The sequence below is a fragment of the Rana temporaria genome, chromosome 9 (assembly GCF_905171775.1).
Source record: "Rana temporaria chromosome 9, aRanTem1.1, whole genome shotgun sequence".
In the NCBI taxonomy this organism is placed as follows: Eukaryota; Metazoa; Chordata; class Amphibia; order Anura; family Ranidae; genus Rana; species Rana temporaria.
In genome coordinates, this window is record NC_053497.1 from 165,081,227 (window position 1) to 165,095,406 (window position 14,180).

General features: G+C 44.6%; 1 protein-coding gene across 2 annotated transcripts in view; it reads left to right on the plus strand.

Annotated features, from left to right (window-relative positions):
- Positions 1-13,872, plus strand: part of LOC120914280 (zinc finger protein 726-like) — a 54,227-nt gene extending 40,355 nt beyond the window's left edge. Inside the window, exons 8-11 of one of the 2 annotated variants that reach the window (XM_040324904.1) lie at positions 1,701-1,868; positions 4,981-5,076; positions 8,665-8,730; positions 11,820-13,872. In XM_040324904.1, coding sequence (XP_040180838.1) covers positions 1,701-1,868; positions 4,981-5,076; positions 8,665-8,730; positions 11,820-13,705 — 2,216 coding nt within the window. In that variant the 3' untranslated portion in view covers positions 13,706-13,872. The remainder of the gene's footprint in view (positions 1-1,700; positions 1,869-4,980; positions 5,077-8,664; positions 8,731-11,819) is intronic. The other variant, XM_040324905.1, reaches the window with a different exon arrangement.
- Positions 13,873-14,180: the final 308 nt, after the last annotated feature.

Genomic DNA, 14,180 nt, shown 5'->3' on the forward strand with positions numbered 1-14,180 from the left:
AAAATGGGGGGGGGGGGGGGGAGGACGCTATCAACATCAAATAGAGGGAGGAATAAGACGGGGTTCATGTACATGTTTAAAAACGTTGGTGCATTCAGTATCTATTGACAAGTACCCCTATAATTGGCACAGTGGGGCCACGGCCCCTGTTAAAAGAAAAACCTCCAGTCATAGGCGACAAAGGTCGAAAAACTTTGGTCACTCTCTGTCCCCACCACCCCAGCGGAGCTCCATCCCCTGAGGCGGGGGGGGGGGGGGGCAAGGAAGGGAGGGCGGAACCCCCAGAGCAGGGGAGGACAGGAACTGGGGTGGGGGGGGGGGAATATCAGGAAGCCCTGGTTGATTCAGGACAGTCGGAGTGCATCTGTATGGGGAGTAAGGGCTTCATCAAGAAGTCCTAAGGGCAATACCTTCTGATGAGAAGATGAAATGGTGCCATAGCTCCCATGTCTCCTTATATTTTTCTTGTTGTCTTGCCGTGAGCACTAAATCTTCCATTGCCCTAATGCATGGATATGCAATTAGCGGACCTCCAGCTGTTGCAGAACTACAAGTCCCATGAGGTATAGCAAGACTGACAGCCACAAGCATGACACCCAGTGGCAGAGGCATGATGCCGGCTCATGAACGTATCCCAGTGCGCATGCTCAGAATCACTTCGGAACGAACGCCTAAGATACGTCGAATCACTGCCTACGACGTGAACGTAACCTATGCCCATCCCTATTCACGTACTACTACTACGTAAAATACGACGGCTGTTCCCTGGTCCATACCTTTGCATGAGATGCGCCTCATAGATGGGGAATAACTATACGCTGGACGTAAGCCTTACGTAAACCGCGTATATTAATGCGCTGGGCGCAAGTATGTTTGTGAATCGGCGTATCTCACTCATTTGCATATTTGAATCATAAATCAATGGGGGCGCCCCTTGCGGCCAGCGTAAATATGCACTCACGATACGACGGCGTAGGAAACTTACGTCGGTCGGATGAAGCCTAGTTTCAGGCGTATCTTGCTTTGAGTCAGGCGCATAGATATGACTGCGCATAGACTTACGCGGCGTATCTCGAGATACTTCGGCGTAAGTGCTACGTGAATCCGGGCCTATCAGTTTTCCTGCAGGTTCACCAAAACCATCTAATATGAGGTCAAACCTTAAGAGTTTCAATTTGTATGCAATCGGGCACTACATGACAGTAAAAAGGCTTTTTTAACATAGAAGAAGAGTAGATTTTAACTAGAATCTAGTGGATTTGGACTTTTAAAGGTACACAGTAGATATAGTAAAAAAAACTAAAGGTTTTTATTTTAGAAATATCATATAAAAAACGTAGTACTTGGGTGGATCTGTTTTCGGCAGACCCTCCAGAGAAAAGGGTCCGTCTGGTTTCGGCCAGATGGACCAAGTGTAAAGTACCCTTGTCCCTGTCTGAAGCCTAACGCCCCGGGGGAATCGGGGCAAGGCCCACAGATTTTAGAGGGCTTGTGTACACCCGTTACACATATTTTTGCCACTGGGTGAAGTTTTTGAGTGTGTTTCACACGCCATGGGCTTTAAAAAAAAAAAAAAAAAAATAGAAGGGTGCACAGGTGTGTGCTGATAGAATGCAGAATGACATTCTGCCAAGTCTGAGATTAATAATCTGATTGTGGTGAGGAACGAGGTTAACGAGAGCAACCTGTTTTATTTGTAGACTGTATGTATGTGGAGCCTGACAGTCTCTCGGAATCGGAAGAGAAGAAGGAAACAGGGGTGAGACATCCTGTGAACTATGAGGATGATGATGAAGATGACATTGATTTTGATGATGACGATGATGAAGAGGAGGAGGAGGAGGAGGATGACGATGATCACTTTTCAGGTAAGTCATGTCATTGCTATATTGATTGATCATTGATGGCCATAGGTTAGAGCTCGGCGATTTTATTATTATTTTTTTTTTTTTTCATATATATAATATATATATATATATATATATATATATATATATATATATATAATCTCACACAAAAACTTGATTTACGATTCGAATCAAGGTGTGTGTTTTTTTTTTATTTTTTTTTTGATGGACACCGCGCCGGTCCTGAGGGGCTGCAGGCAGGAGTTTTTAGGCAAGGCCGCGGACTAGGTCGAAGCCGCGGCCTCACCTTAAAACTCCTGCCCGCAGCTCCGTCGGGACGCTCTCTACGTTGCAGATAGAGAAAGGAGCTGTGTGTTAGTGGGCGTCCTGACTCTCCTGTAGTCCAAGGGAGGGGGCGAGTACGACGCTCCACACCAGCGAGAAAGCCTTGCATTACGGTGTGGAGTTACAGACAGAAGAACAGGAAGTGAGGATTTCTCAGAAGAAATAAGGACATTTAAAAGCAAAATGGAAGGATGAGGTAAGTGAAGGAGGACTGCACTAAGCTTAATTTACCCATTTAGGAAAAAATGTTTTACCTTTTCAACCCCTTTAAGGATTTACTGTTAAATATGTGGTTTAGGGTATATTTTTTATTTTTTTTTCCAACAAAAATTTACCGTATTTATCGGCGTATACCGCGCACTTTTTTCCCCTTTAAAATAAGTGGGAAATCGTGTGTGCGCGATATAAGCTGATCCCCACGCTGTGTTTGAACACCGCCGCCGACATATACCGAGCGCGATACACTCGGCCAGGCTCGGTTCCCCTCGCGGTCACGCCCTGTGCGGCACAGGGTGTGACCGCGAGGGGAGCCGAGCCTGGCCGTGTGCACTGCGCTCGCTATATGTCGGCGGCGGCGTTCAAACACAGTGCAGGAAGCGGGGATCGACTCAAACAGCGCGGGGAGGACACCACCAGGGCCGCAGACGGACGCCGGACCGGACAAGGCCGCCGATGGACGCCGGGCAAGACACCAACGAGGGGCATTCAAACTGTGAGTATTTTTTTTTTTTTCTGAAATTTCCCTTTCAGGTTGGGGGTGCGCGCTATACGCCGGGGCGCGTTATATGAAGATAAATACGGTCTGGAAAAAAATCTGGAACAGGAGATGAAACTGTTAAATGGTGTTTATACAGGTTGATCTTTTGAAATGAGTGAGTCAAGTAGTAAAATAAGGGCATGTCCTGGTTAATTAATTAAGAGTTAACCAACTCCCTGCCTGTGCACACAATATGTCTATCTGTCTATCTCTCTATCTCTCTATCTCTCTATCTCTCTATCTATCTATCTATCTATCTCTCTATCTATCTATCTATCTATCTGAAGTCAAACTCTAGTCGGTGTAACTTTAGTCACGCCGATTTAGAAAAAGGTTCCTGAACTACTTTTGGTACGACTTGCATTGACTTCTGTTAAAGTCGCATGCAAGTGAATGAGATGAGGCGGCTAGTGAGTTACTTTTTGTTTTAGTTAACAAATGTTATTCTGAATGATCGCTGTGATTGGCTGTCAGAGTGGCAAATGTTTAAGAAAAAAAGCAGTGTTGAGAGTAGGCAATCCCTGTTTTATGACCTGAAAAACACACTGTTCTTAAAAAAATAAATAAAAAAAAAAATAATAATATTTCACTTCTAAATCGTGCTGTAGAGAGAGAGAGAGAGACACACACACACACACACACACACACACACACACACACACACACACACACACACACACACACACACACACACACACAGCAGTATCGTTGAACATCTCGGATTACAAGCAGAATGTACCAAGCCAATCCGCATGGTTCTGTACCATGTGATCACTGTGAAACAATCGCAACCATCACGAGTGTAAACACCGCCTGTCATTAGAAACATCAGCCCATGTTCGTAAACACAGCAGCAAGGAGGATTGCGGCAAATTAAAGTGATTTGTAAAGGCTGGCTTTTTTTTTTTTTTAAACAAACATCTTTCCTCTGTGCAGTTTGTTTTGCACAGAGCAGCCTGGATCCTCCTCTTCTTGGGTCCCTATTTGCTGCTCCTGCCTCCTCCCTTCTTTGAGTGCCCCTCAGCCAGCAGCTTGCTACAGGTTGTCGCTCAAGCCGAGTCATAGCTTAGTGAAAGAAGAACTCCGTCTTTCCACGCTCTTTACATAGTTCGCTTGGGCCTAGTTGGCCCAAACGAACTATGTTCCTCACTAACCATTGCCTTAATAAACACAGAAGAGTCTATCTCAGTGGCGCTCAGCCACTCAGAGCAAGCAATGTATTCTAGCAATGAATAAAAAGCTTTCTCTGATTAGCTGAGTCAGAGGCTATGATGTCACATTTTTTTTGGGGGGGGGGGGACTGCAACGGACAAATGAGACACCTAACTGACACTTTTTGGGAACCAGTGACCTTATTTCAGTCATCGGTGCCAAAAAATGTAGTCGCTGTATTAATGACAGTGGCAGGGGTTAACACCAGGGGCAATCGAAGGGTTAAGTGTGTCCCTAGAGGGTGCTTGCGGTGTGGGGGATGGACTCGCTAGATGAACACAAAGATCCAGGTTCCTGCTTAGCAGGAACACAAGATCACTGTGTTCTTCCCTGTTGGAACAGGGATCTGCCTTGTTTACATGGGTAGATCCCTGTTCTGCGCCTCCATTAAGCAGTCGCCTCTGCCGGACCCGCTGATTGCCTCCCCTCTGGCCAATAGGCGCACGCGCCTCCGCTGTCTATTGTACGAAATGACATACAGGTACTTCGTTTTGCGCAATAGAGCTGACCTGCCGCAGTATATGTACTGTGGCTGGTCGGCAAGTGGGTTAATAAAAGCTGACCATTGTAGGCACCCCTCTCAGAAGGTTGAGACAAAACATTTACTACTAAGCAGCCTTACTGGCAGGATCACAGGTGAAGATAAAGGAAAGAAAACTAATGCTGCCAACATATCTACAAATTGGTAAGCTGCAATATGTTTGCCTTTATCACTTTAAGGATAATGTTACCCTTTTCCCTGAATATTTTGTTTATTTTCCGATTGATGGAATTTTGATGAAAGGTAATTATTGTGGACTTTCTTTTTTTTTTATAAAGACTGTTTCTGTGTGGATCCAGAACCGGTTCACAAGATCGAATGGAAGGAAAAGGTGAAAATTAAGGAAGAATTCAAAGAGGAGAAGATTTCTTCCAGTGAGTATAAATGAAAGATGGAACTTTTACTTAATTTGCCAGAAACCAGTGCCGCAGCCCTTCCTGTGACATTTCCACAGTCGGCTATTGGATGGGAGCGATGATCGGAAGTCGGTTGGCAAACCTTTTTTTGGTCATGCCCCTTCTGTCAGAATAGCTGCAGTACACACAGGCAGAATGTCGGCTGGTTTCTATTGAACCGGCCAATGCTGCCTGACATTTGGCCCATGCATAACTAAAAAGAAATGAGTGTCAGAGCACATATATCAGTAACAGTCCATATACAGTCCATGTGCAATTGTAAAATTTCTAGTAACTGTGCTGAAAAGGTGACTTCAATGGACAACAGTGCTAACAATAAAGAAGAATTTTCCATGCATTAACTACTTGCCGACCAGCCGCCGTCATTCTACGGCGGCAGGTCGGCTCTCCTGGGCGAGAGCCCGTAGCTATACGTCGGCTCTCTTTGCGGCCACTAGGGGCGCGTGCGCGGCGCCCGCTTGTCCCTGACTCCCGTGCGGGTGCCCGGCGGGCGCGATCGCCGCCGGGCACCCGCGATTGCTTATTACAGAGCGGGGACCGGGAGCTGTGTGCGTTAACACACAGCTCCCGGTCCTGTCAGGGAGAGAAAAGCTTATCTTCTGTTCATACAATGTATAAACAGAAGATCAGTGTTTCCCCTAGTGAGGCCACCCCCCCCCACAGTAAGAACACACCCAGGGACATACTTAACCCCTTCCCCGCCCCCTAGTGTTAACCCCTTCCCTGCCAGTGGCATTTTTATAGTAATCCAATGCATTTTTATAGCACTGATCGCTATAAAAATGCCAATGGTCCCGAAAATGTGTCCGAAGTGTCCGCCATAATGTCGCAGTACCGAAAAAAAATCGCTGATCGCCGCAATTACTAGTAAAAAAAATATATTAATAAAAATGCCATAAAAATACCCCCTATTTTGTAAACGGTATAACTTTTGCGCAAATCGATCAATAAACGCTTATTGCGATTTTTTTTTTTTTTTTTTTTTTAACGAAAAATATGTAGAAGAATACGTATCGGCCTAAACTGAGGAAAAAAATGTTTTTTTATATATTTTTGGAGGATATTTATCATAGCAAAAAGTAAAAAAATATTCATTTTTTTTTTTCAAAATTGTCGCTCTATTTTTGTTTATAGCGCAAAAAATAAAAACCGCAGAGGTGATCAAATACCACCAAAAGAAAGCTCTATTTGTGGGAAATCAAGGACGCCAATTTTGTTTGGGAGCCACGTTCGCACGACCGCGCAATTGTCTGTTAAAGCGACGCAGTCCCGAATCGCAAAAAGTGCTCTGGTCTTTGGGCAGCAATATGGTCCGGGGGTTAAGTGGTTAAAGGGATCATCCATATTGCATATCTCCACTGTGGACAGGACCAGCAACACAAACCGGCTACCAAATTGGATTAACCTTCAGAAAATGAGTGGCCAGTGGGGCTCTCTACAGTGCCTGGAAGATTGTAATGGTGCACAATAAAAGCCTGTAGCTTTGTGCAACTAAAAGGAAGGTTTGCTCCACCTGCTGGCTTGTATGCAATTTTTGGGCAGATTTTAGGAAGGAACCTCAGAGTGCCTGGGCACCCTGTTTGAAAAAGGCTGGTCTATAGTATTCCCCTTCACTCATCCCCTTGCTGCAACAAAAGAGAGGGAGATGTCCTAAAGCAAGGGTGTCAAACTCGATTTCACCGTGGGCCGCATCAGCTTTATTATTGACCTCAAAAGGGCCGGTTATATCTGTAAGATTAGATGCCCAGCACATCCCCTCCCCTTACATTGGATGTCAAGAGCCTTCTCGCCATCAGAAGTTGAGTCCCCCACTCTTCCTTACATCACAGTGAACCCCCTTTCCTTATGCTGCTGCTGAGAAGAAGCTGGATGCATTGCTTGAAAGCAGAAAGTAAGAATCTGAAGGAGGACCAAAGGAGGGCTGGAGCTCTCCTACAGCTGCAGGAGAGGTTTGTAAGGGCCACATGAAATGGCCTGGAGGGCTGGATCCGGCCCGCGGGCCTTGTGTTTGACACCTGTGTGCTAAAGAAATTAACTCTTCATGAAGTAGACACATTTTCTAGCAAGTTCAGAGGCACATTACAAGGGGGGAAAATATATAATTTATGGAAGTGTAAAAACACCAAGTAAATCTTTAAAATACTGAATTTTCCTGTGCTTTTTCCTGCATTGTGTCGTGTGTGTGTTTTTTGTTTTTTTTACTGCTTTATCCCGGGAGATTTTTACCCCCTTCCTGACCAGATCACTTTTTACAATTTGGCACAGAGTCGTTTAACTGACAATTGCACAGTCATGAGACGCTGTACCTAAAATTTGAGTCCTTTTTTTCCCCACAAATAGAGCTTTCTTTTTTTATTTGATCACCTCTGCGTTTTTGTTTTTTTTTGCGCTATAGACAAAAAAAGCGTGTGTGTGTGTGTGTGTATGTATGTATGTATATATATATATATATATATATATATGTGTGTGTATGTGTGTGTGTATATATATAATATTGGCGTCTACAAACTATGGGAAAGATTTTATGCCATTTTTTTATTTTATTTTTTTACTAGTAATGGCGGTGATCTGCAATTTTTAGTGGTATTGCGGCGGACAGATCGGACACTTTTGACACATTTTTATGCTATTTGCATTTATACAGCGATCAGTGCTATAAAAATGCACTAATTATTGTGTAAATGTCCCTGGCAGGGAAGGGGTTAACACTAGGGGGGCGATCAAGGGGTCAAATGTGTGTTCCCTCAGTGTGTTCTAACTGTATGGGGATGTGACTTACTAGGTGAGGAGACCTATTGCTGTTCCTACATATTGCTGTTCCTACATATTGCTGTTCCTACATGGTAGGAACAAACAACACGTCTCCTCTTCCGTGACAGCACAGGGATTTGTGTGTTTACACACACAAATCCCAGTGCTGGCACTCGTGCATGCGATCGCTCGCGGTGATCGTGCCCGCTGGCCACGCACATGGGGTGCCCTGACATGCAGTGGCCACTAAGGGGAAGGACGTACCCATACAGGAAAGCCTGTGAGCCCGTCGGAACTAGTTAAGCTGGTGACGAGGTCTTGTTATGCATGCGTCAGAATGTAGTATATGTAGAATGTTGGCTGTTAAATAAGAAACTGGGGTTGATTTACTAAAGACAACTAGACTGTGCACTTTGCAAGTGCAGTTGCTCCAGATCTTGGTAAATGAGGTAAAGCTTTACTTTGCAAAGAGTACCCAATCATGTGCAAGTGAAGTAAAAAAAAAAAAAACACATTGATGATGAAAGTCAGCAGAGCTTCTATTCCTTTACTAAGCTATTCCTTTACTCTTGCAAAGTCCACAGTCAATTTGCCTTTAGTAAATTTACCACACTGTGCTTTTACTAACATTGGGATAACGCAGGACCCTTCTCAAGTCACAGAATAATGTTTTACCACCTATTTTTTTTTTTTTTTTTTATGAAGTTTATAAATGTTGTGGAGAAAATACATTTCACTAGAAGATTGCACTGATGGATGGGGAAAGAATAATATAATATATGTTCTTGTCCACAGCGGATGTGAAGACCACAAAAGGCAACGATACCCAGCCAATGAATGTTGGAGGTGTTGCTGAAATTGGTAAGGGAGGATTTTTATAAATTTTAGAAGACTGTAAAGTGATTCTATTTAAACATTTGTCATGTATGCTGGCTTCCTCCCCGACAATGATGTAGTGACAGGCGATTGGAACCGTGGTGTATGGTAGGGCACAGGCAGGCATCTGACACTCTCTGGGGACTATATAGTGAAAGCAACAGATTCTTAAAAATACTGATTATTACATTAAACTATATTTTTTACTGAGTGTGCAAGTATTTTAAAGTATACGTCATAAGTTTACATCCCGCTGTGAGCTGGCCACACCTGCTTAGAGGGTTCCATAGGGGTCTCCCAAGACCAGACACCATTAAAGGTGGCTCCACAGAACCCTTTAGGAACCTACTGTACGTTTTTTGTGGTCCCCATACTGAAGATATGCCAGCAGGAAGCTGCAAGTATGATTGCTAGGTAAGTATGCATCTGAGGAGGGGGGGCTAGGTTGGCAGAGTGGGTGTGGATCAAAAAAGGATAAATGTATTTTGTTTGAAAGGCTATTTATCCTTTTTCTACGTTATATGAAATATCTAGAAGTGTTAATTGTGCCTAAGCAGTACCTTTCTTTTTTTAATCTCTTGGCTAGAATTCCTCCTAAAACATGGCAGTGTACTTCCTGGTATGAAAGGGTGCCTAGGCACTTCTGCACAGTAGCCCCATAGCTTTATATTTTCAGTGTGGAATCTAAGGCACTGCATCCCTGATTCGTTCCTGACATGAACAGGGACACACCAGACCCCTGCTAGGAACCGCATCCATCGGAGGTGTGAATCCAGCCTCAGGAGATTTGGAGTGAGATTTGGTGAGGCTAATTGTTCCCTATGCTGGAGACTCTCTAATGTGAGGAAGCAAAGCCCTGCCTTCTACTAAGATGGCCACCTCCACACAGACACAGGGCAAAACAAGGCATGGCTAATCAATAATCAGGGAATGATCAGCTAGAAGGATACCACATTATTGGGGGGTTTGACGTTCCGCTTTAATAAGCCCTAAAACAAGGACACCATCTTGAATGTGATATTAGCAGACTCGGTGTTGTCACTCTAGTGACCCTCTATAGCATGGGTCTCCAAACTACGACCATCCAGTTGTTAAGGAACTATAATTCCCATCATGCCTAGTCATGTCTGTGAATGTCAGAGTTTTACAATGCCTCATGGGACGTGTAGTTCCGCTACAGCTGGAGGGCCGTAGTTTGAAAATTTCAGATCTATAGTATTTCCCTTCACTCTTCCTCTGGCTGCAACAAAAAAGTGATGCAGGGTGGTTAAAGGAGGGGCAAAGGAGCTGAGACAATAATTAGACACTCCCAGAAGAGGCGAGGATTATGACGTACAGGGAGTGAAGGTGATGTAGTCAAATTTTCAAGCTCCTTTGCTCTCTGTATACCCTTTTTTTGAAGACCACTTCCTGATTTCAGTTCTTTAAATAAACCTTCAATGAGGAAGCCTGGAGAGCACCTTTGTTGACTCACCCTCTTAAAGCGGGGGTTCACCCAAAAAAAAAATCTAAGATTACATCCAGCATACGAACGACATGTAAAGTATGCTGGTATTTTTTTTTTTTCTCCGTACATACCGTGTAATTATTTTCGCCCAGGCTTCCGGGTTCTGATTACTGCGGGACTGGGCGTTCCTATTGAAAGCTTAGCTGATTGACGTCTGGTGAAAATCTTCCAATGTCACATTAAACCAGTTGGCGCGTCACCAGTTTTCCGTAAATGGCCGACCTGCGAGTCGGCGCTATATGGCGCCTGCGCAGTCAGCTCTACACGGCGGGCGCAGGCGCCGTATAGCCCCGACTCGCATGTCGGCTATTTACGGAAAACTGGTGACGCGCGGTGTATGCGACATAGGAAGATTTTCACCAGACGTCAATCAGCTAAGCTTTCAATAGGAACGCCCAGTTCCGCAGTAATCAGAACCCGGAAGCCTGGGCGAAAATAACAATTACACGGTATGTACAGAGAAAAAAAAAAAACTGCATACTTTAGATCAGGGGTCTCCAAACATTCTAAACAAAGGGCCGGTTTATTGTCCTTCAGACTCTTGGAGGGCCGTACTTTGGCCAGTGGGAGTGAAAACTTTCCTGGCATCAGTGGGAGTAAACATCTGGTATTAGGGGGAGGAATAGTGCCCCATTGCTGGTATCATAGGGAGGTGTCAGTGGGAGAAATGGTGCTCCATTGTCAGTGTCAGATGGCAGAATAGTGTCTCGTCTCATTGGGAGGGATAGTGCTCCAAGGGTCTGATAAAGGCAAGCAAAGGGCCGCATCCGGCCCTCGGGCCGCAGTTTGGAGACCACTGCTTTAGATGAATGACTTGTATAGCGCTACACATGCGAACTGAATCGCCTCTGGGCGCTATTCCAGCCAGTGTCTGCTTGGCTGGTGCGGTCATTTTACCCCGTAGGATCACGACACGCTAGGGACACAGTCATACACACAGATATATATATATATATATATATATATATATATATATATATATATATATATATATATATATATAATATATACTGAGACAATTTTGGACAAGATCCAGTTTACCTACCAGCATGTCTTTGAAATGTGGGAGGAAACCGGAGTTCCCGGAGGAAACCTACGCAGACACAGGGAGAACATGCAAACTCCAGGCAGATGGTGTCGTGGTCGGGATTCGAACCAGCGACCCTTTTGCTGCTAGGCGAAAGTGCTACTCACTACACCACTGTGCTGCCATTAGTATGCTGGATGTAATCTTAGAAAAAAAAATTTGGGTGAACCTCCACTTTAAATATACTAGTTTCTTGGCCATTATGTTGATCCAATGGCTTTTGAGTAAGCTACTTCCTCGACAAGGTATGCAGATTAGGAATGCTGACTTAATTCTAAATTTACTAATGTGTTGGTGTCTTAAAGCATGAAACCAGACAACCAAATGTGGTTCAAATGATTCTGTATACTCTGCTCTTGGTTGTCTATTCCTCCTTCGGGGGAGAAGTAATGGTAAGGAAAAGGGGGCCATGTGAACAGCTCTTTAAATTACATTTGGTTAACTTGTCTGTCCTTTTTTTTTTTTTTTTTCTTTCTGCAGAGTGGATAGTAGAAGATGTGGTCACCCCATTGCCCCAACAAGACCCATCCAGCAAGGCAGAGGTAAACTACTGGTTTGTGAAGAGGGTGGCAACAAACAACCACAATGACAGGTCCTCCCATTCCCCTCGTGGTCAGGATCAGCAGTCGTCTCACACCAACCCATCTGTAAAAGAGCACCGTACTAAGCAAATAACTCCTAGAGACTTGCGCTTCATTTGCCCCGTGTGTCCAGAAACATTTGAGGGTGTTTCAGAATTCTTTGAGCATCAGAAAATCCATGACAATGTTTGTCCAGAATGTGGGGAACAGTTTTCCGATAAGTCGTCACTTGAAGGGCATCTGTTACTGCACCTGGAAGACAACATACGCATATGTGAGGAGTGCGGTCAGTGTTTTGGCACGCAGACAGAGTTGGATACCCACATGAGGACCCACAAAGGAGATAAGCAATGGCCGTGCAACCAGTGCGGCAAATGCCTTTACTCCAAGTCTGGTCTCGACAGGCACCGGCTCATCCATATACGAGATAGACTTGTACCTTGTCCGCAGTGCGGCAAATGTTTTGCCAAACAGTCAAACTTCGAAATGCACTTGCGTCTCCACGCTGGTGAAGAGCTGTACCCGTGTACTCTGTGCGAAAAACTCTTCCCCTCAAAAGCTGCATGTGAAAGGCACATCAGAGCCCACACCATGGAGCGCCCCCACGCCTGCCCAGAATGTGGCAAGAGGTTCCTGTATAACGGCTGTCTGATTAAACACATGCGCGTTCATACAGGGGAAAAACCGTTCGTCTGCAATCTATGTGGGAGACGGTTTGCCCAAAGCTCGAGTCTTAACAGCCACCGGCGGCTACATGAGGATGAAAAGCCTTTTGTTTGTAAGGCATGTCAGAAGTGCTTTAGCAAGAAATTCAATTTTGAGATGCACATGAAAATTCATGCCAAGGAAAGGCTGATCGAGCAATTGGCTCGACTGAAATGTGACAGTGGTGATAAGACCCTGGCCCTTTCTGGGGAGGCGGATAATTCTAAACCCGCTAATGATGCTCTGTTTACTGAGAAGACTGCTATGGACATCAAGGTGCCGAACGTTGGTGTTTCTGCCAGTGAAAGCACTAGTAGAGATGTTGGCAAGATTCCCGTTTTAGATATCTTGCTTGGGGGTAGGCCCACCAGAGATATCGTGTTAGACAAAACTCCAGTTAACGATGCCTCCCTTAAGTCTAAAGATGTCACTCTTAATGACGTATCTTTAAGAGATGCTACTGGTGCACCACCCATTAAAGAATCCTTGTTGGGTGAGGGCTTTATAAGAGATGGTTTATTAGGCAACAAACCAGATACAAATGTCTCGTTAAGTAATGCATCCATAAGCTATATTTTACCTAGCGACAGGCCCAGAACAGGTGTCTCCTTGAATGAAAACGTATCTATAGATGTCTCTCTTAGTGAGTCATCTATGACCGATGAATCATTTGACGAGATGTCCGCCGACGATGACCTCCTAAACGAGGAGCCGTGGAAATCAAAGCCAGAGGAACGTCCGCACATCTGTGCTGAGTGCGGGAAGAGCTTCCTCTCCAGCGGCTGCCTGGTCAAGCACATACGGACCCACACGGGAGAGAAGCCTTTCGGCTGCCCGGACTGTGGAAAACATTTTGCACAGAGGTCTACGCTCAACTGCCACATTAAAATTCACACAGGCGAACGCCCCTTTTTGTGCCCGCTATGCGGCAAAGGTTTCACTAGCCAGTCCCACGTTTCCCGCCACCAGGCAGTTCACCGGGCAGGCCAATTCTCATGTAACGGGTGCGGGAAAGAGTTTACAGTGAAGTCTTATTTGTTAAAGCACCAAAGGAGGACAAACTGTGCTAAAAAACTCTGACTTTCACCTTTTACCTTTCTTTTCTTTTTTAAATATAGTTTACTTTTGTTAATATCTGTGTTTTCTGTTTTTTATTCAATGAACCATTTTCAAAATGTTTTTGCCTATTTATCTATGGACCGATTCGGTGCCTGGTTTAACGATTAAAATGTAATGTGTTCAGGTGCTGAAGATTACAACGTATGACCTTTACTGTAGCCATTCCCTTTCCAACGTTGCTTCCTGCATGTCAGTGGGTGGGCAGGTATCAGTTTTGCTATCATTGAATGAATGAATGAATTAATGAATGACTTGTATAGTGCTACACATGCAAAGTGAATCGCCTCTAGGCGCTTTTTGCAGCCAGTGTTTTCCTGGCTGGTGCGGTCATTTACCCCGTAGGATCTCATCACGATTGGGACACAGTCGTGTGTATGTGTATGTATGTGTGTGTGTATATATATATATATATATATATATATATATATATATATAT